Source organism: Onychomys torridus, chromosome 18 (assembly GCF_903995425.1).
Source record: "Onychomys torridus chromosome 18, mOncTor1.1, whole genome shotgun sequence".
In the NCBI taxonomy this organism is placed as follows: domain Eukaryota; kingdom Metazoa; phylum Chordata; class Mammalia; order Rodentia; family Cricetidae; genus Onychomys; species Onychomys torridus.
In genome coordinates, this window is record NC_050460.1 from 66,405,674 (window position 1) to 66,426,097 (window position 20,424).

Below are 20,424 nucleotides of genomic sequence, written 5' to 3' on the forward strand. Positions count from 1 at the left end.
GCAAGAGCAGCCAGTGCTCCTAACCGCTGAGCATTCCCCAGTTCAGAGTCACTGTATTTCTGAAGGACTGCTCCCTGTGCAGTTCTCCCCTGTTGTCTTATGGGGTGACCTCTGGAAAGATTTTATTCCAAAATCAACTTTATTCTTAATACGAAACAAAATGTGCAGACTAAGAACTCTGCATTTCAAGAAGAAAGGGAAACAGTGTGGTAGGTCTCTGGTCTCAGGTAGCTGAGAGTGTGGAGAAAGAACTCTCAAAGGATGGTGGTGGCAGCTGGCAGTACTTCCTGACTCATGAAAATGCCCAGATCCAGGTTGGGGTCTTCCAAATCCAGTTTCAGAAACTTATCCACCAGTGCCTGGCAACTGCAGGGAGAAAGAACCATGTGGTTTCCGGGTCTGCGCAGGAAACCGCAGCCTGCAAGAGCTAAGGTCTCAGAAAGCAGTGTGGGTACTGTGCTGGTGCTGTTGTTTTCTGACAAGGTCTTGCTATGTAGCCCAGGCTGGCCTTGAACACTGGGATTACAGGCACGTGCCACCACACCTGGCCTGGTGAAGGGACGGGCACAGGGCTGCAGGAAGGCTGGCTGGGCCCTGTGAAAGGGAGATGTTGGGGGAGGAGGCCACACTTACTTTTCTATTTGGTTCCGCCTTAAAAGCTCATTCACCGGTTTGATGGGTTTCCCACTTCGGATCAAGTCTGAGACCTAGCACAGGAAGGTGAGAGCTGGTGGGGTGCATTAGGGAGGAGGGGAAATGACGGTCAGGAATCCTGTGGGCCTAGAAGTCCAGGTCTTCAAGAGGAGCAGGTATAAGGGTGCAGAGATGGCTCACTGGTTAAGAACACTGGCTGCTTTCACAGAAGACCTAGATTCAGTTCCCAGCAACCACATGGCAGCTCCCAACCATCTGTAACTCTAGTTTCCTGAGATCTGACGCCCTCCACAGGTACCAGGCACACACATGGTGCACAGACATAAGTCAGGGCAAACACTCATGGCCAAAATACCTAAATCTTTACAAAACAACAAAACCACTTGAAGAGGAGCAGGTGTACTAGAAGGGAGCTGAGTGGAGGTGGCTGCACACAGGCCTCATCACCTCTTTGCCACGAGCAATGAGCTGGTCAGGAAGCCCAGCCTGGGCAGCGGTGTAGGATGCATGGCTGGCACTGGCAACACCTTGGCAAAGTTGATAGAAGAAGACAAGGTCGTCTCCATCCTCACAGGTTTCCATGGTCTGAAAAGAACAAACAGTGACAGTGTGGGACTCACCTGGGACTGAGAAGAGGGAAAGGGGGCTAGAGGGACATCCTCACCAAATACTGCACCAGGGGACCTTGTGGCAGCAGCTGCAGCTGAACAAGGCTCAGGAAGTTGGTGGCCACAAAGATGTGGGGGCAGCTGGGTCCCAGGGCTAGCCAATGTCGAAGCACAGCAGCCAGAAGTGCCAGCCCATCCACCTGCCAGAGGGCAGAGGTGAGGGGACAGAGCCAGGGCCTCCGTGCCCTTCTGGACCTGCCCTGCTCCCACCCATCTCTGCCCACCCATGCCCATTCCCTCCCTGAGCTCTGTCTCCCGCTCCCGCCCTTCACCCTCCACCCCTCCTCACCGTGTTGGTCCCCTTCCCAAACTCATCGATCAGCACCAGCGACTGCTCAGTGGCATTATTCACTGCTTTCGCCACCTGCTGGGCATGAGGCGAACAAGGGAGTTTCCTTAGCATTCAGGACTTGTGCTGGGTCACCATGAGCAAACTCCCTACATGTGTCTACCTCCTAAAGCTTTTAATAGCGACACTTTTATTTCCTCAGCCTTCACCTGTAGGCAGTGGGGGAGTCACACAAAGGAGTCTCAGGAAATGTTTATGGTGTTGCTTCCTCCAGACTCTGACCTGGGTGCTCTCTGGCCCCAAGTACAGACACATGCAGCCAAGGGAATTTGTTCCCGAGGGCAGGGGCACAGTTCTTTCTTGATTATCCCCCTCCCCCACCTCCTTTTGCTCCCTTTAACCTGGTTGAGGTCAATCATGAAGGTGGAGAGACCGAGGGAGATGGATTCGCAGCTATGAATTCGGGTGAAGATGGCATCGATGACCCCAATTTCAGCCTCCTCTGCTGGCACAAAGCTGCCCACCAGGGCCATGAAGGTGATCAAGCCTACCTGGGCATGGGAGGAGACAGGACATGGGCCTGTGCTATGGGCAAGGTAAAAATGGATCTCAACTAAATACACAAATGACAGATTAAAGAGAGGATTCGGTGTAGTGAAGAACTGACACAGAACACGCTGTCCCATGTCCTGACTTCAGAACTAACTCTAGAAAGTCAGGGGTGTGGGTAAAGGCATACTAGGGAACGGCATGACCTTTTCAGAAGTTGGTCAAGGGACTTGTGGCCATGGAAAGGTCTCTCCGAAAGAAGGGGCTCTCTAGTTCTCAGAGAACAAGGACACGTGCTGTAACAGAGGATTTGGCCTGGCTGGCAGAAGCGGAAGAGATGCCAGAGACCTAGGTTGTGTGGCTCCTCACCTGTTTGAGATATATGCTTTTCCCTGAGGAGTTGGGTCCAGTGATGACTTTGACCCTCCCGTGGTCCCCACCACAGTCTGTGGAGTTGGGCACGAAGGTTCGTGCACACAGTTCCATCAGAGGATGCCTGTGATGGGTGAAGAGACACTGCATGGCCTATGGATCCAGGCAGATGAACCCCCACACCAAAAGAAGGAGCCCGTGGGTGCCTGTGTCTGTGTCTCTGCCCCACGGTCCTCACCTGCCATTCTTGATCCGCACTCCATGGACTCGGGGAGAGTAATGGGGTCTCGAATAGCCATAGTCCCGGGCAGCACTGGCCAGAGCCAGCAGGACATCGAGGCGGGAGGCCAGGTCTAACACCCGAGTCAAGACTGATGCCCGTGCCAGCACCTGACACTGCAGCTGATACATCAGCAGGGTCTCCTGGTCTGGGAAGGAGAAGGAGAAGGAGGCTACAGATCATCAGCAGGGTCTCCTGGTCTAGAGAAGGAGAAGGAGGCTACAGATCATCCAGGGTCTCTTGGTCTGGGAAGGTGAAGGAGGCTACAGATCATCCAGGGTCTCCTGGTCTGGGAAGGTGAAGGAGGCTACAGATCATCAGCAGGGTCTCCTGGTCTGGGAAGGAGAAGGAGGCTACAGATCATCCAGGGTCTCCTGGTCTGGGAAGGAGAAGGAGAAGGCTACAGATCATCAGCAGGGTCTCCTGGTCTGGGAAGGAGAAGGAGGCTACAGATCATCATCAGGGTCTCCTGGTCTGGGAAGGAGAAGGAGGCTACAGATCATCATCAGGGTCTCCTGGTCTGGGAAGGAGAAGGAGGCTACAGATCATCCAGGGTCTCCTGGTCTGGGAAGGAGAAGGAGAAGGCTACAGATCATCAGCAGGGTCTCCTGGTCTGGGAAGGAGAAGGAGGCTACAGATCATCAGCAGGGTCTCCTGGTCTGGGAAGGAGAAGGAGGCTACAGAAGCTGCCACTCAGAAGGGAAGAGTCGGGGTGAGAGCAGGGGCTGAGGAGACTGTTAGAGCGGCCTGCTCCCTCCCGAGTGGGCTCCTCACCCCGGATCTCGCAGTGCAGATCCCCCAGCAGCGCATCCAGCTCCTTGGTTCGAGCGCTACGATAGTGCAGCTTGTCCTCTGAGAGAAACTGGTACAAGGATCCCAAGCTCCAGACTTTTGTCTCTTGTTTTTGTTTTGGGACACAATTTCACTATGCAGCCCAGGCTGGCCTGGAACTCACAGAGATCCCCCTGCCTCTGCCTCCCGAGTGCTGGGATTACAGGTGTGCACCCCCATGCCCAGTGGCTATCATCTCTGTCTCCTCCCCCAGTGCCCCACCCCAACCTCTGTGTCTCAGCTAAAGCTCTGGTTAAGCTAGACAGGACTCCACATTTTGGTCAGTGCTGATGATGAGATCTTCCAGCTTCTTATCACTTCCTTATCAGGCCCCCTCACCCCCAGCACCAGGAGGTCAGAAGACTTACCATGAAGTCTAGCCCCTCGATCTCAAAGTCACTGGCCTCCACCATAAAAGGCAAGCGGGGAATGGAAAGAAGGAAGCCGATCTGGGAGAGAGGGAGACAATGGGAAGTGCCCTGCCCGATACCTCTCTTCCTGGAGGAAGCCCAGACACCACTGGGGTCCTCCATCCTCCTCAGAGCTACAACACCCAAGGTATTCATGTCCCCGGATTGCCGATCTGGCTGTCATTTCCTCGGCCACCACTCCACGTGAGGCATGAACAGCTGTCCTCTCCTCCAACCTCCAAAGGCATCATATACTTCCCCACAGCCCCCAGAGGGTCTGCCCGCCCTCTACCCTGCTCACCAGAGGGATGTAGATGACACTACAGGAAGGGATGCGAGCATCCAGATTCTCCAGCTCCTTCTGAGCAACTTCAGTGAGGAAACTCGGAAGGCCCATCAGCCTTCGTTTTTCTAGGTGTGCAGAGAGTGACGTGCACATAAAGATAAGGTCCAGGAGGGTGAGGGGTTCAAGGTCAACCTTGGCCACATGAAACTCTATTTAAAAAAGTTCTGAGCCGGGTGGTGGTGGCGCACTCCAGGGTGGAAGCAGGAGCAGGACTTTGAGGTTATCCTTAGCTATTTCTTGAGTTTGAGGCTAGCCTATGCTACAGGAGACGCTGTCTCAACAACAAAGAAAGCTCTTCACTCTGGTTGGAAAGCTGATTCCCAGTTACGGTGTCTGGTGTCAAGAATGGACGCACTGGCTGCCTGACAGGCCCACCAGGGCCCACCCCTGCCCAGCACTCACTTGCATCTATGTCAGGATCTATGTTGGGGAGGACCGTGAAGCGGCTTTCAGCAAGACTTTCCTCAAAGTCCACCTGAGGAGACAGATTGGAGTCTACTTTCTTAGTACCCAGCTCCCCTTCTCTACCCTGTCCTCAGCTCTCCGGGGCCTAGACCCCCCCCCCCACGTCTTTAATCCCAATCTTCACTTGAGGCCTCTCCCCACCCTGTTCAGTCAGTTGATCCCAGCATCCTCCAGGCTTCCCCACCTCCCATACCACATTCTCCAGAGCTCCTACTCTGCTCATCTCCTTCCTCCTCCTGTCTGTTCCTCCACTCACCACTTTCCCAATGAGGCTGGCAATGTGGTGCAGGTCATCGGAGAACTCTTGGGCAATGTCCTGAAAAAGCTGGATGGACTGGGGCAGGGAGCGGCAGGCATCCCTCAGGCCCAGGGCACTGTACACAGTCTGCAGGAGAGATGACAAGGAAGGGGACCCCACTCAGGGGAGCTGGGGGAGGGCACAGACTGAGAACAAAGACAATGGGGAACACTGAGAAGCTACTAAAGGCCAAAAACACACATCGAGACACATAAAAAATACACGGAGAGAAGAATATTAGATTCAACTTCTGTAAGGGGAGGGCAAGAGAGAAGCAGGAATGAAGTCAAGAGAAAAGAGCAGCCAGGCGGTGTGGCGCACGCCTTCGATCCCAGCAGCCATGCTCCCATCACGATGGCAGTAGCCTGAACCTCTGAACTCTAAGCCAGCCCCAATTAAATGCTTCCTTTACAAGAGTTGCTGTGGTCATGGTGTCTCTTCACAGCAATAGAACACTGACTAAGACAATAAATGATAGTTTTTTTTAACTTTGCTTTATATTATGTAAAAATATTTGCAGCCATATCAAGCCAGACAAGGTATACGTCACTAATTCTAGCTTCTATCCCAGTTTCTTTACACTACGAACATCAAAACTCATAGGTCCTACAGAGCTGGTCCAGCAGTTAGGAAGGAGCACTTGTTGCTCTTGTAGAGGACCAAGATTTGTTTTCCAGCATCCACATGGTGGCTCACAACCATTCATTACTCCAGTTCTAGGAGATCTGATGCCCTCTGCTAGCCTTGCCAGGTTAGGCACGCACGTGCTGCACAAACATAACATTCAGGCAAACACACCTACACACAAATAAAGCTTAAAAATTTAAAGAGAATAAGCAAACAGGAAAGAAAAAAAAGATAAGTAAAATGATACATGAAGTGAGGACCTTGTGATTCTGATTGATATTAAACAGTAATATCAGTCAACTTTTTAATAATCACAGTAAAGTATTTATGGATGAAATAATACAATGGCTGGAGATAAAAGGAGATTGTTGTGAGTCCAAGTATTGACGATGAACAGCTGGGCACAGGGGAGTAATTATACTATTCTTTGTAAATATTTTTGATATTTTCTGCAAAATAGATTTAAAAGAAACATCAGTGGGTAAAGCATGGCAGGGTGTCAGAGCAGAGAAGGTCGTCTGTACACAGGATTTGAAGCTTAACTGGGACTTCTGGATCTAAGAAGGGAGCCTGCAATCCCAGAAGTCAGGGGAGGGGCGGGAGGATCACGAGAGAGAGGCCTTACCTTGTAGAGGACCTGCCAGTCACTGACCTTGGTGTGGGACAGCTTCATGCGTTTCAGAATCAGCTACAAGCAGAGGACAGCCATGGTTTGCCCTTTCCCTCTGACACCCCTCAAGAGGCCCACAATCCAGGCTGGAGAGACACTTCCAGAGGACCCAGGTTTGGTCCCCAGCACCCACATCAGGAGGTTCGAAAATACCCATAACTCTAGCTTTAGGGGCTCCACCATCCTATTCTGGACTCTGCAGTCACACATACTCACATGCATATACTCCACACAGACACACCTCATTTTTGTTTGAGGTAAGGTCTCATTACATAGCTCTAACTGAACTGGACCTCACTATGTAGACTAGGCTGGCCTCAAACTCACAAACCTGGCTGTACATGCATATAATTAAAAATAATATAAATCTTAGGCTGGGCCATGGTGACCTACACCTTTAATCACAGCACTGGGGAGGCAGGCAGATCTCTGAGTTCAAAGCCAGCCTGGTCTACATACCAAGATCCAAGTCAGCCAAGGTACATAGTGAGACTCTCTCTCAAAAATAAACATCGTGATGGTGTACAACTGTAATCCCATCACTTGGGAGACAAAGGCAGGTGGGTCTCTGTGAGTTCCAGGTCACATAGGGCTACATGATGAGAAACTATCTCAAAACAAAAAACAAAGAAATAAACTAAATTTTAATAAAATAGAAATAAGAAGCCTGGGCTGGAGAGATGTTTCAGTGATTAAGAGCACTGGCTGCTATTCCAGAGGACCCGGGTTCAATTCCCAGCACCCACTTGGCGGCTCACAGTTGTCTGTAACTCCAGTTCCAGGAGATCTGACACCTTCACACCAATGCACATAAAATAAAATTTTATATATATATATATATATATTCTCCAAAGTTTTCTATAAGTCACCAGCCTCATTTCCCCACCCTGACCTCCACCCTGGGCTCTCAGCCTCATTTCCCCACCCTGACCTCCACCCTGAGCTCACAGGAACGTTCTTGATATGGCTTAAGAGACGATGCATCATCTGAGCCGTGTCTAGATTCTGAGGCATCAGGAAAAACTGAATGACATCCAACCGGGAATTAAGTTCCCTTAGCTCCTGAGTTGGACGTGTAAACCATAGCCTGGAGGGAAAGGGTTGGGATGAGAACATTAGAAGTCACATCTCTCATCACCTTGATTTTGCTTGGAAATCTTTGGGGAGTATGGTAATATGTGCCTGCAGCATACTATAGGAAAGAACTGGCAAATGTTTGGCCATGTCTATGTGGGCATGTTTGTATGTATGTACTGAAAATTGCTAGATGTCACTACGGCTGTCTGTATGTCGTGGTTTTGATGGATGAGACCATGTGTCACTCCATGTGGATATGTGATGGAGTGTGTCAATATTTTAGAGCAGGAACAGTGTGCTGTGGTATCTGTGTGCCAACACTCTAGTTCTCTGCAGCTGAGTGGGAGAGGGTGAGTCAGTATGAGCTTGCTATCTGTATGGAGCTGTGACAGTATTGTAGGGAAACAGCATAGACAACATCTCATCTCTTCATGCTCTTCTTGTGTAAATGCCTGTAACTAATTCTCATTCTCTCTCCTACTCTCTCCCATTCTTTCCTCTTCTGGCAATATTTAGGGTTGAGTCAAGGCTTATTCACTGCCTAAGCACCAAACTACTAAGCCACACCCCCATCCTGAGGTTTTTCTTTTTTCATTTTTATTTATTTATTTTCTATTATCAGCTTGATACAGTACAAATTTTTATCTTAATAGTGAAATGTTTCACTGAGGCTTGCCCAGTAATTGAGTAAAACCAAAACTTATTATAAGCCACAGTCATCCTAGGGTCCCCCCTGCTATGTAGCCTCCCTGGATCTGTGGGTTGCAGTCTGATTGTTCTTTGCTTTATATCTAGTATCCACTTATGAGTGAGTACATACCATGTTTTTCCTTTTGGGTTTGGGTTACCTCACTCAGGATGATATTTTCTAGTTCCATCTATTTGCCTGCAAATTTCATACTGTCATTGTTTTTCTCTGTTGAGTAGTACTCCATTGTGTATACGTACCACATTTAAAAAATATTTATTTTTGTATACGGCATGTATGACTACAGGTTAGAAGAGGGCACCAGATCTCATTACAGATGTTTGTGAGCCACCATGTGGCTGCTGGGAATTGAACTCAGGACCTCTGGAAGAGCAGTCGGTACTCTTAACCTCTGAACCATCTCTCCAGCCCATGTGCCACATTTTAAAAATCCATTCTTAAGACTTTTTTTTTTTTTTTTTTTTTTTTTTAAGCTGAGGATCAAACCCAGGGCCTTGTGCTTGCTAGGCAAGCGCTCTACCACTGAGCTAAATCCCCAACCCTAAAATCCATTCTTCAGTTGAAAGGCATCTAGGTTGTTTCTAGGTTCTGGCTATTACGAAGAGTGCTGCTATGAACATAGCTGAGCATGTATCTTTGTGGTATGGTTGAGCATCCTTAGGTATATGCTTGGGTCTTGAGGTAGTTCGATTCCCAATTTTCTAAGAAACCGCCATACTGATTTCCACAGTGGTTGTACAAGTTTGCATTCCCACCAACAGTGGAGGAGTGTTCCCTTTGCTCTGCATCCTCTCCAACATTGACTGTCATTAGTGTTTTTGATCACAGCCACTCTGACAGGTGTAAGATGGTATCTCAGAGTTGTTTTGATTTGCATTTCTCTGATGACTAAGGTTGTTGAGCGTTTCTTTAAATGTCTTTCAGCCATTTGAGATTCTTCTGAGAATTCTCTGTTTAGCTCTTTAGCCCATTTTTTAATTGGATTGTTCAGTATTTTGATGTCTAGTTTGTTTGTTTTGAGCTGAAGATCGAACCCAGGGCCTTGTGCTTGCTAGGCAAGTGCTCTACCACTGAGCTAAATCCCCAACCTAGTTTTTTGAGTTCTTTATATACTTTGGAGATCAGTCCTCTGTCAGAAGTGGGTTAGTGAAGTTCTGTGGGCTGTCTTTTTGTCTTATTGACTGTGTCTTTTGCCCTACAAAAGCTTCTCAATTTCAAGAGGTCCCATTTATTAATTGTTGTTCTCAATGTCTGTGCTGCTGGTGTTATATTTAGGAAGTGATCTCCTGTGCCAATGCGTTCAAGAGTACTTTCTACCTTTTTTTTTTTTTTTTTTTTTTTTTTTTTGAGACAGGTTTCACATAGTTCAGACTGGTCTCAAACTGCTATATAGTCAATGCTGACCTGGAACTCCTGGTCTTCTTAGTTTCTACTTCCTAAGTGCTGGAATTATATTTGTGTGCCACCAGGCCCCCACCCAGTTGGTTCTTCTTTGTGTATGCATGTATTGTGTGTGTGTGTGTGTAAACACACGTCATGGCACCCGAGAGATCAGAGGATAACTCTGGAGCTGATTCTGTCCCACCTCTCTGTGGATTCAGGTTGCAAGACTTCTGCAGAAAGCACCTTTACCTGCAGAGCTCTTACCAGCCCCTAGCCTACAATTTCTTCTTTTTCTTTTCTTCCTTCCCTCTTTCTTTTTGTAAAGGTGTGTGTGTGTGTGTGTGTGTGTGTGTGTGTGTGTGTGTGTGTGTGTAAGGAACCCAAAAAGGGAAGACAGATCCCTTGGAGCTGGAGTTACAGGTGTTTGTGAGCTGGTCAATGTAAATGCTAGTCCTTGAATTTTCTTATAAAATTACCTTTGTGTGACAGAGAGACAGCATGCATGTGCCATGGTGCACATGTAGAGGACAGAGGATAACTTGTGTGAATTGGTTTTCTTCTTCCATCATGTGATGTTGTGGGATATTTATACACTGTGTAAAGATATGTTGCTGTGATTGGTGTAACAAAATGCTGAAAAGCCAATAGCTAGGCAGGATTTTGAGGGAGAGAGAGGAAGAGGAGGAGATAACTGAGGTGCAAAGAATATGCCAGAAGACACAGAAGCAGGATGGACAGTAAATGACAGAACATAGATTAACAGAAATGGGTTAATTTAAGTTACAAGAGCTAATTAAAAACAAGCCTAAGCTAAGGTCAAACTTTCGTAATTAATAAAGGATCTCCATTATTTGGGAGCTAGCTGGCAGGACAGAGAAAGACTTGTTACAATGTGAGTTCTGGGAATTGAATGTCGGTCGGTCGTCAGGCTTTTTTACAAGTGCCTCTATCCTCTGAGTTATTATCAGTAACACCACAGTTCCTTTTTCTTTCTCTCTTTTGAGACGAGGTTTCCCTATGTAGCCGTGGCTGGCCTGGAAGTCAATATGTAGACCAGGCTGGCCTGGAACTCAGAGGGATCTGCCTGCCTTTGTCTCTGGTGGGATTAAACACAGGGGCCATCATGCCTAACTCATCTTACAATTTTTAATAATGCTCATCTCTTAGTAGAGAAAGGACTTGGAGACACTGAAGGTGTTCAACAACTAGGTCTGATTCATAAATGACTAGTGTGTACAAACATTATTACATCCTTTGTTGCCAGAAGTATTACCTATTAAGTTAAAATAAATTACTATACAGTAATAATGCCTCATCTGTATTTGCTTCATTCTGGGTGTGGGATTCTGTAAGAACGTTAGCCTGGGGGTTCTTTTCTCATAGCAATCCATTACTCATGTTATCTAAAAGCTAGCAAGTGGAGACATGGGCCTGAGGATGCATACCTCCCATTTAAGCCATAGAAAGTTCTGTTTAGTCAGAACACCCCAAATTAGAATAAAACCGAATATCAGTTTCAACTCAAGGGTGGGTTTTAGCCATCCCAGTTCTCCACAAAGAGGGCTTCAGCCACAGCAGTGTAGGCCAGGCCAGGAAGCTCTATCCTCACTCTGCATAGTCTCACCTAGAGGACTTTTGTATAAGACATGTGGATTTACCAGACTCATGTTCTGGTAATGACCCCAATTTTACAGCTGAGGAAGTGAGGACTGTAGTAACTTGTCCAAAACCACGCTGCTAATGAGAAGCACATCTGGGTGTCAAACTCAGCTTTCCAGACTGCTGGACTTCATCATTCAGGCTGATTCCATGCCTTGTGGCTCCCATATGAAAATCTGCATTCTCCCAGCTCTCATCTATTTCATATTTGTTTTGTTTTGTTTCATGAGCAGTTTCCTTGAACTTCTGATCTTTTTCCTTCCACCTTCTGCTTTATGTGGTGCCTGGGAAGGAACTCAGGACTCCAGGGAAGCACATGACCAACTGAGCTACATCCCTGTGGTGGAGTTATTATTTTAACTGGGCAAAGTTGTGTTAATTTGTTTATGCTGCAGAATATTACTTTAACTGTGTAAAGGTGTATTACTTTTGTTTATGCTGCATTTGTTTAATGATGTAAGGATGTGTTTAATTATGCCTAGGCTGAGCATTCAAAATTAGCAAGTCTCTCATGATCTGGGAGCTGGTTAGTGGCCCAAAAGATACACATTCTCAGTCCTTACTGTATCCTTCCCCTTTAAAAAAAAAACTACATGTATTAGCTGGAGGTGGCAGTGTGTCTTTAATCCCAACAGAGACAGAGGCTCTGAGTTTGAGGGCAGCTTGATTTACAGAGTGAGTTCCAGGACAGCCAGTGCTACATACATAGAAAAACCCTGTCTTGAAAAAAATAAATAAAACAAGGGACTGGAGAGATGGCTCAGAGGTTCCGAGCTCAATTCCCAGCAATCACATGGTAGCTCACAACCATATCTAGTGGGATTTGATGCCCTCTTCTGGCTTAAAGTTGTACATGCAGATAGACCACTCAAACAAAAATAAATCTTTATTTAAAACAAACAAACAAACAAATTTGTGTGTATGAGTTTGAGAATATGCAATGGGTATGCAAGTATGTGCCTTTGAAGGCTAGAGAGTCTCATATTCCCTGGAACTGGAGTTCCATGCAGTTCCATGCAGTTTGGCATGGGTGCTGGAAACTGAACAAGGATCCTTTGAAAGAGCAGAGCAAGTGATGAGACACACACACACACACACACACAGATGATCTTGCCATGTAGACAAGGCTTCAAACTTGTATTATGCAGCCCCACCCTTTCCAAGTGCTGCGATTACAGGTATGTACCACCATGCCTGACTCTCTCCATCTTTAGCATCATTCTCTTCTCCATAGGAAATTCTCTTCTTCCATACTAGGCATGCTGGTTCATTCGTGTAATCCCAGCACCCAGGAATCAGACAGAAGGATCATCACAAGTTCAAAGCCAACCTGGGCCTTTATAAGCAAGTTTCAGGTTACATAGTGAGACCATGTTTCAAACCCCATAAAACTCCCACTTTTCCCTCTGATCCCTGCTTGAAATTCAAGATTTACATCTAAAGCATTGAGGAATGTGTGGGTAATTAAGTTACTCAAGAGAGCATCCTAGATCAATCCCCAGAAGGTATGTGTTGCATTAGGGCAGGCGGGGAAAGGGCTCACTGTCTGCTAGCAAAGGTTTGTATGTACGCTGAGGTTCTGAAGTTCACATACTGTGTTCACTCACTGAATATTTTACCTACAAAGGTAACAGGAATGCACAAGTATAAGGCACCTGGTTCACTAACAATTCTAACCTGATGTGAAAGAGGATTTGACTACATGAACACAAGGAGGGTGCACCACCTCTCAGGTGTACCTGTGGAAGCTTTACCAAAGGTCAGAGTTGGTTTGACCTCAAACATGAGTTCAAATGTTGACAGGGTAGAGCTAGTAGAAAAGGATTTACATGGAATTTGGGAATGTGAACCTGAAAATTAAAACCAAGTTGAATGGAGGTGCGATGATAGGTTTTGTTAACTTGACAGTCTAGAGTTGCTTCTATGAGGAATTATCTTAATTACATCCATTGATGTGGAGACCCCACCCACTGTGAGAAGCACTGTTCCTGGGCTTGAGATTGTAGACTGAATAAGGAGAAAGCTAGTAAGCACTGGCATGCACGCGTAAATTCACTGCTCTTTGCTTTTAATTGCAGATATAACGTGACTAAGTTCCTATTGCTTTGACTTCCCACAATGATGTGACCTGGAACTGTGAGCCAAATAAACCCTTTCTCCCTTGAGTTATTTCTGTTCAAATATTTTCCACAGCAACAGAAAAGAAACGAAGACAGGAAGGGACCCTAAAAATCATACTACAAGATCACACCACTACACCTGCTAAGCTCTACCCTGTAATAAGGAAGAAACCTTAGTTTCTACTTAAGACTTTTTTTAAGAAGTGGAGTCACATGCTCAGATCTGTGTCAGGATGGCATGTGGTTTAGAATGAAAGGCTAATTTGGAAAAAGAGAGTAGAGGTAGAGACCATTTTGGAGGTAAATGCAATGCTTCTGATTAAAAATCCTGATAGCCAGAATTAGATTGGTGCAAAGAGGGAGGAAGGGATGGCTAAGAGATTTCAGGATAGAGACAAGAGGCATTAGTGAATAATTGAATGTGGAAGATGCTACACTGCCAGTAATGACATTAACTGGAAAAATGTGGCAGGAAGATGTCTGGATGTTCTGAGCTTGCAGTGTCTATGGAAACTACAGGTGGTAACAATATGCAATTCCCAGGCAATGTATGTAATTCTAGACACATGCATTTGGGAGTTAGGTGAATAATTTTTATTTTTATTTTTTGAGACAGGGTCTCACCATGTAGCTCCAGCTTTCATGGAACTCACAGCGTAGACCAGGCTAGCCTCATACTAAGATACTTCTGTCTCTGCCTTCTAGATGTGTACCACCATGCCTGGCTAATTTCCGTTTTCTTTGCTGTTGAATAGGGTCTCATGTAATGTACCACTGGCTGGCCTCCAACCAATTTTTTTGTTTGTTTGTTTGTTTTGTTTTTCGAGACAGGGTTTCTCTGTAGCTTTGGAATCTGTCCTGGACTAGCTCCGTAGACCAGGCTGGCCTCGAACTCACAGAGATCCACCTGCCTCTGCTTCCTGAGTGCTGGGATTACAGGCGTGCGCCACCACTGCCCAGCTCCAACCAACTTTTTAAAGAACATTTTATTTAACATTTTTAATGTGTATGGGTGTTTTTGCCTGCATGTAAATCTGTGTACCCCTTGTGTGCCTGCTCCCCTGAGGTCAGAAGAGGGCTTCAGATGGCCTGTGAACCTCCATGTGGGGGCTGGGAATCAAACGTAGGTCTTCTGCAAGAGCAGCCAGTGTTCTTAACTGCTGACTCATCTCTTCAGCTCTGGTCTCCAATTCTTGATTTTACTACCTTTGCCCCACAAAAGCTGGAATTACAGGGGGGTATATGCCACCATGCCCTGCTTGATTAGCTCAATTTGTGTGTGTTTGTATGTATGTTTCTGTGTATGCCAGTGCATGTGTGTGCTAGCATATATGCACATGTATACCTGTTTGTGAAAATTAGAGGTTGGTTGGCATTGGGTATCTCCCTCAATTGGTCTTCACCTTATTCTTCAGAACATTTATTACATGTGTTTATTTTTTTTGTGTGTGTGTGGTTCCATGCCTACCACAAGCAAGTGAGCAGAGGTGAGAGCACATCTATCATGTGGGTTTGAGAGTTCTAACTCAGGTCTTTAGGGTCTATGTCAAATGCCTTTACCTGCTGAGCTGTCTTGCTAGCCCTCCACCTTATTGTTTGAGCAGATTTTCTCCTCCACTTGGCAATTTCACTGAAACTGTGCTTACCAGTTTGGTTAGACTTTTGTCTTTGGCTCCCCACCTCTGGGACTAGAGTCTGGCTTTTATGTATATTTGGGGAATCCAAACTCAGACTTTCATGTTTGTATCACAAACACTTTTACTATCAATAGCTTAGTTTAGAGAAGTCATTTTGAGATGTGGCATCTAGTTTTGCTTTTCAAGACAGGATTTCTCTGTGTAGTGTTGGTGCCTGTCCTGGATCTCACTCTGTAACCCAGGTTGGCCTTGCTCATAGAGATCTGCCTGGCTCTGCCTCTCAAGTACTGGGTAGTTTTGTTTAATTGTTTAACTTTTTTTTTCTAGACTGGGGATGAGGCCTCACACTTTGAGTATCCTATCATTGAGCCATGGCCCTAGCTTTTGATGTAGCATGAAATTATCTTGTAACACATCCGTAGTTTGTGGTTAAGTGTCTACTGAATGTATGTGTGCTTATATGTATATTATTCATGAGTATGTGTGCATCTGTGCTGACAATATAATACTAGCTACTACACTGGGCAGTTATTTCTAGTACTACTAAATAGTGTTTGTCATGGCCTTCAGGCTGCTGTCAATAGGCCTCAGTATTCCATGTGTATTTGTTTATAAACATGTCTGAGACCCACTCACCTGAGCAGCTTCTGTCCCCACTTAGAGCGGCATCTGTTGAGGATTCCTGTGGGGTATGCACAGGAGTGAACATGTTATGTGGAGGCCTAGATACAGGATACAAAGGCAGCCAAAGTTGGGGCCTGGATTATCATGTGAGGCTGGGAAAAGGGATGGACATTCAGCCAGGAAAATACATAAATGGACATAGTCACAACTCACACAAAGCCCAACACAATATGTAAAATTTAAGTATAACCCAGTGAGACACTGGACATTTGGAGCTGTGTCCCTTATATACCCTAAAGCCAGAGGAACCAGATAAAAATTATACAGATCAGTTCTATAACTCTCCTCTGTGAACAGACAGGTACTAGGTGCCCAATTAGTGGGCACACTCACATAGAGCTGGAGACTGAACATAGTATTGATAAGGTCACAGTTGACAACACACAATTACACTAGATGGCTAGATATAAAGATGCTCAGGCTGAGAGTAGACACAGAGACTGGGAACCTGGGCTGGTGTGAAAAAGGCATCTGGCAATGGCAATAAAGCAGGAAGAGAGCCTGCACACACCTATAGAGTCAACTGCTTTTCTGGCAGACTTTCACAGTGCGGGGTGAACTATAGGACACACCTACCGAAGAGGCTGAGCCCCTCCTTCAGTCCGCTGGCTACTTTGTACACTGAGGGATGAGACTCACTCTTGAAAATCTGTAGAACACTGTCACAGAGAAATGAAGTTTGGATGACCTTCTGTACATCCTACACATAGTATATGCATGTGTGTACATATTTAGTTTTGTTTTGGAGACCAGTGCCACCACTGCCTGCCTGACAATAATGATCTTGCTGTGAGGTTTATGACTCACTTTTGTGTTTGCCTCAGCTTTCTCCCCTTAGGTAAAGGAAATGAAAGCCGGGCGGTGGTGGCACACACCTGTAATCCCAGCACTCAGGGGGCAGAGGCAGGTGGATCTCTTTGAGTTTGAGGCCAGCCTGGTCTCCAAAGCGAGATCCAGGAAAGGCGCAAAACTACACAGAGAAACCCTATCTCGGGGGGGGGGGGGAAAAAAAAAAAAGAAAAGAAAGAAAAGAGAGGGGGGAAAGGAAGAAAGGAGTTGTCACTTCAGAGAGGCACAATGTTTGCCTAGCAGACACAGCCCCTGGGGTCCATCACCAACATTGCAAAAGGAAGGGGAGGAGGTGATGCCTTTGTGCTTTGGTCCCTTCCTTCCTCCTCCTTCCTCCCCCAATCACCCTTTCCTTTCCTTCAAGGAGAGAGATCTTAACAGCCCAGGATTAGAGAACCTAGAGCCTCATTAGGATTATTAGCGCATTAAGCTCAATCCTTTTGTTTCTGGAGGCTGAGTCTGTCTCCACCTCACCTGTAAGTGTCTTGATCTATGCTCACCAGATGGGTCCTGAGAATAGAAGAAAAGCCAGAGGAAAAGTGGCTGAGGCACTGTGGTAGCTCATTACAATACTGCCCCAGAGCAATAATACAATCCCTGGTACTCCTGTGTCCCCATGCCTCTCCTGTGTCCCAGCACACTTCTCCCCATCCCTGGCACCTGGCTTACTTCTTAGACCTCCTACTCCCTCTACTTTGGTTGAGGTTAGGGTGAATCACCTACAATACAAATTTTTTAAATCCCAGGATAGGGACGCCGACATTCTGATCTTCCAGTTCGACTCCAACTCTTCTTCGACTCAGGAACTTGAGCAATCCTCCAAGTGCCCGGACCTGGGAAGGGGTCAGCAGTGGAGTTGGAATAAACCCTAATGTTCCAGTCTAATCCAGAACTCTGCCAGGGACAGGGAGCTCAGACCTTTCCCCAGCTGCATCCCAGCCCTCACCGTGAGGACACAGTCAAAGGGAACAATGGAGGAGAGGAAAAGGATTTTCTCAGTGGCAGTCATGGAATCTGGGATGAATGAGTAGTTTCCAGAAAGGAGACGCTGCTTGCTTATCTCTGGACCTATTTGGGGGGATAAAAAATGAAAAGTCTCATAACTCCATTTTCTCACCCCAATTTAACAAGAACAAAAGCAACCATACAGCTTGCCCACGTCCACAGAGGTGGCTAAGGAAAGCTAAAGCAAGAACCAAGGACTGCAGACTTAGTCTGGTTCCTCTCCTTCTGTATGTAGTATAGATGTCTGGTTATAGACCTGAGAAAGACAGTGATGTCTGAGACTGCAGATTTTCTAGGTCAAAAAGATCTTATGGTAAAGGGAAGAGGAGTACTCATGTCCCAATATCGAATTAGGACAGAACATTCCCTGTCCTTTTTACAAACTTGGGAGTTTGCAAAGTAGGAAGTGTCTTATGGATCATCAGGATCCCAGAAACAGTTCCTTTTCCTTTCTATACAATAAATGACTTTGGCTTAAGGGGGAACTCCAACATTCAAAACTGTTTGAAACTGTCGTCACTCCATTTTCTCAGGGGGGCTCCATTCCTAACATACCAACCCAATGGCTTCTCAATAACTTAGATTATTAATGATAAGGTGCAGGAGAGATCTGGCTGACACGGGCGATGGGACTTGAGAAGCAGTGTTTAGATAAGGACAGACGGGGGAGGTCTCTGATAATGGGGTGGGCCACTAAGAGAAGGGGTGGGGCCACTGGGAAGGGGTCTGGCAACATAAAAAGAAGGAGCTACCAAAATCCACACTTGGCAAAAGTATGATTTCCGGTCTCTTTGGCTCTCTGTGCTCCTGGGAGGCTGTGGAGGCAAAGGGCCATGGTTCTATACATATCAGTCCTGTTACTGTCCCATCCCCTCCCAGCCAATTCTAGCCTCCCGGTACCCACATTTGAGTATCCCTTTTCCATCTTCCCTTTACACAATCCTTACCAAGCTTCCCTAGAAATTGAGTCATGGTCTCATCCTGTTTGGCACTTGTAACGATAGACTGGGGGTTGACTTCATCCAGAACTTGAAAAGAGAAGAGTCCAGCTGAGTCAAAGGACCTCCACGCACGGAGAGGAAAGTGGCAGCTCCCTTCTTGCCACTGTTTGTTTCCCTCAAGAATTTATTTTCTCAGCCAGGCATGGTGGGGCACACCTTTGATCCTAGCACGGAGACAGGACAATCTCTGGGTTCTAGGTCAGCCGGGTCTACATAGTGGGTTCCGGGACAGCCAGAGCACCATAGTAAGACTGGTCTCAAAACACCAAAACCAAAATAAAAGAACTCTTCATTCTCTGTCTGTTAGGGAGTGCCCTGCACACTGGGAGCAGTCTGGAATGAGATTTGGTAAAGTAGTAATGCTCCAGGGGTGGACGGAGGGAAGGGGGGGTGTCCTGCAAACTACCACTAGATTAGTCACGGGTGGTTTGCCAGGGACTAAATCTGCAGTATTTAACATACAGCAAGTACCTAATAAAGCTGTGCTGAATAATTAACTCCCCCCAACAGGTGCCGCTAGGTCACCTAAGGACGTATGAGTGAACACGCCTCTGGGGTTCTGTCCCCACCTCTCTGGAGAAGCTTCAGGCTCTCGTGGTCTGGGGCATCCGGCATGAAGTGGATGGTGGAGTCACTAGTGTCATAGTAAGCAATGCCCAGATACCCCGAACTCCACAGCACGCACAGATGGATCTGTCCCTCGGGGAAAGGAAGGCCATCAGCGGCTGAAGCCCCGGGGAGGGCGTGGTCTGGCCGGCCCTTCTTACTAACCACGTGCCCAGCCCTTCCCGTCCTCCTGCCCCGCCCCTCCCACACCGCGGCCCGCCCCCCCACACCCCGGCCGGCTCCTCCCACACCTCGGCCCGCCCCCCCCCCACCCCGGCCGGCTCCTCCCACACCGCGGCCGGCTCCTCCCACACCGCGGCCGGCTCCTCCCACACCGCGGCCGGCTCCTCCCACACCCCGGCCGGCTCCTCCCACACCTCGGCCCGCCCCTCCCACACCCCGGTCGGCCCCTCCCACACCCCGACAGGCCCCTCCCACACCCCGGCCGGCCCCTCCCACACCCCGGTCGGCCCCTCCCACACCCCGGCCGGCTCCTCCCACACCCCGGCAGGCCCCTCCCACACCTCGGCCGGCTCCTCCTCCTCCTCGTCCTCTTCCTCGACACCTCCAGGCCCCGACCTTGGGGCCTGCGGGCTGGGGAGGCTGGCCGAGGGGACCCCGCGTCCGGGTCCGGGCGGCGTCGGGCCTGGGGTCGCTCTGAAAGCCATGGCGCAGGACTCTGGGGACACGGGGCCGAGAGGAGGCTCAGGGCCGGGGCCGTGTGCCGGGCCGCGGCGGCGGGCGCGACCCGGGCGGGCGGCGGCTCCCGTCCCGCCCTCCTTCCCGTCGCTGGCGCCGCAGCTCCGCAGGGCCAGAGGGGGCGCGCTGCCACGTCCAGTCTCGGCGGCGGCCGCCCTCGCCCCGCGGCCACGCTCCTCCGCCCCCACCCGGCCGTGCGGCCCACGCGCGGCGTTTTCCCGCCTTTCCGTCACCTCAGCCGCCACAGGCGACCTCACCGGCCCAGGGCCGCCAGCCAGCCAGAGGAAGGGCCAGCCGGCCTGTGGGCGGGGCTGTGGGGTGTGGGCGGGGCTGTGGGCGGGCCCGCGCTCGCCCCGCCCTCTCAGTCGCTATTGGCTGGAGCGGCCCTGCCTAGCGAGCCAACAGGAAGAGGGGGAGTACACGCAAAGCGCGGAAGGGTCGAAGCGCTGATTGGCCTGTTTACGATAGGGGCGGGGCCAGCGTGTTCAAAATTCCCGCCCTCCGCCGTTGCTAAGCAGCGGTGCCTCCCGGGTCTC

At 48.3% G+C, this 20,424-nt stretch overlaps 1 protein-coding gene across 2 annotated transcripts; it reads right to left on the minus strand.

The window, feature by feature from the left end:
• Window positions 1-30: 30 nt before the first annotated feature.
• Window positions 31-20,186, minus strand: Msh5 (mutS homolog 5). Of its 2 annotated transcripts, none has more exons than XM_036168077.1 (24): window positions 19,714-20,186; window positions 19,153-19,276; window positions 18,530-18,610; window positions 18,335-18,397; window positions 17,524-17,645; window positions 17,301-17,410; window positions 17,052-17,087; window positions 16,305-16,387; window positions 15,681-15,726; window positions 7,408-7,546; window positions 6,415-6,477; window positions 5,121-5,249; window positions 4,802-4,874; window positions 4,355-4,464; window positions 4,012-4,092; window positions 3,587-3,674; window positions 2,771-2,960; window positions 2,530-2,656; window positions 2,013-2,162; window positions 1,612-1,686; window positions 1,319-1,462; window positions 1,102-1,239; window positions 634-707; window positions 31-366 (listed from the first exon to the last, which is right to left on the minus strand). In XM_036168077.1, the coding sequence occupies exons 1-24, from the start codon at window positions 19,855-19,857 to the stop codon at window positions 255-257; spliced, it is 2,502 nt and encodes an 833-aa protein (XP_036023970.1). In that variant the 5' UTR covers window positions 19,858-20,186; the 3' UTR covers window positions 31-254. The 2 variants fall into 2 exon arrangements, with proteins under 2 accessions (XP_036023970.1, XP_036023972.1); XM_036168079.1 differs by having other exon boundaries at window positions 17,301-17,458.
• Between the last annotated feature and the right edge of the window lie 238 nt (window positions 20,187-20,424).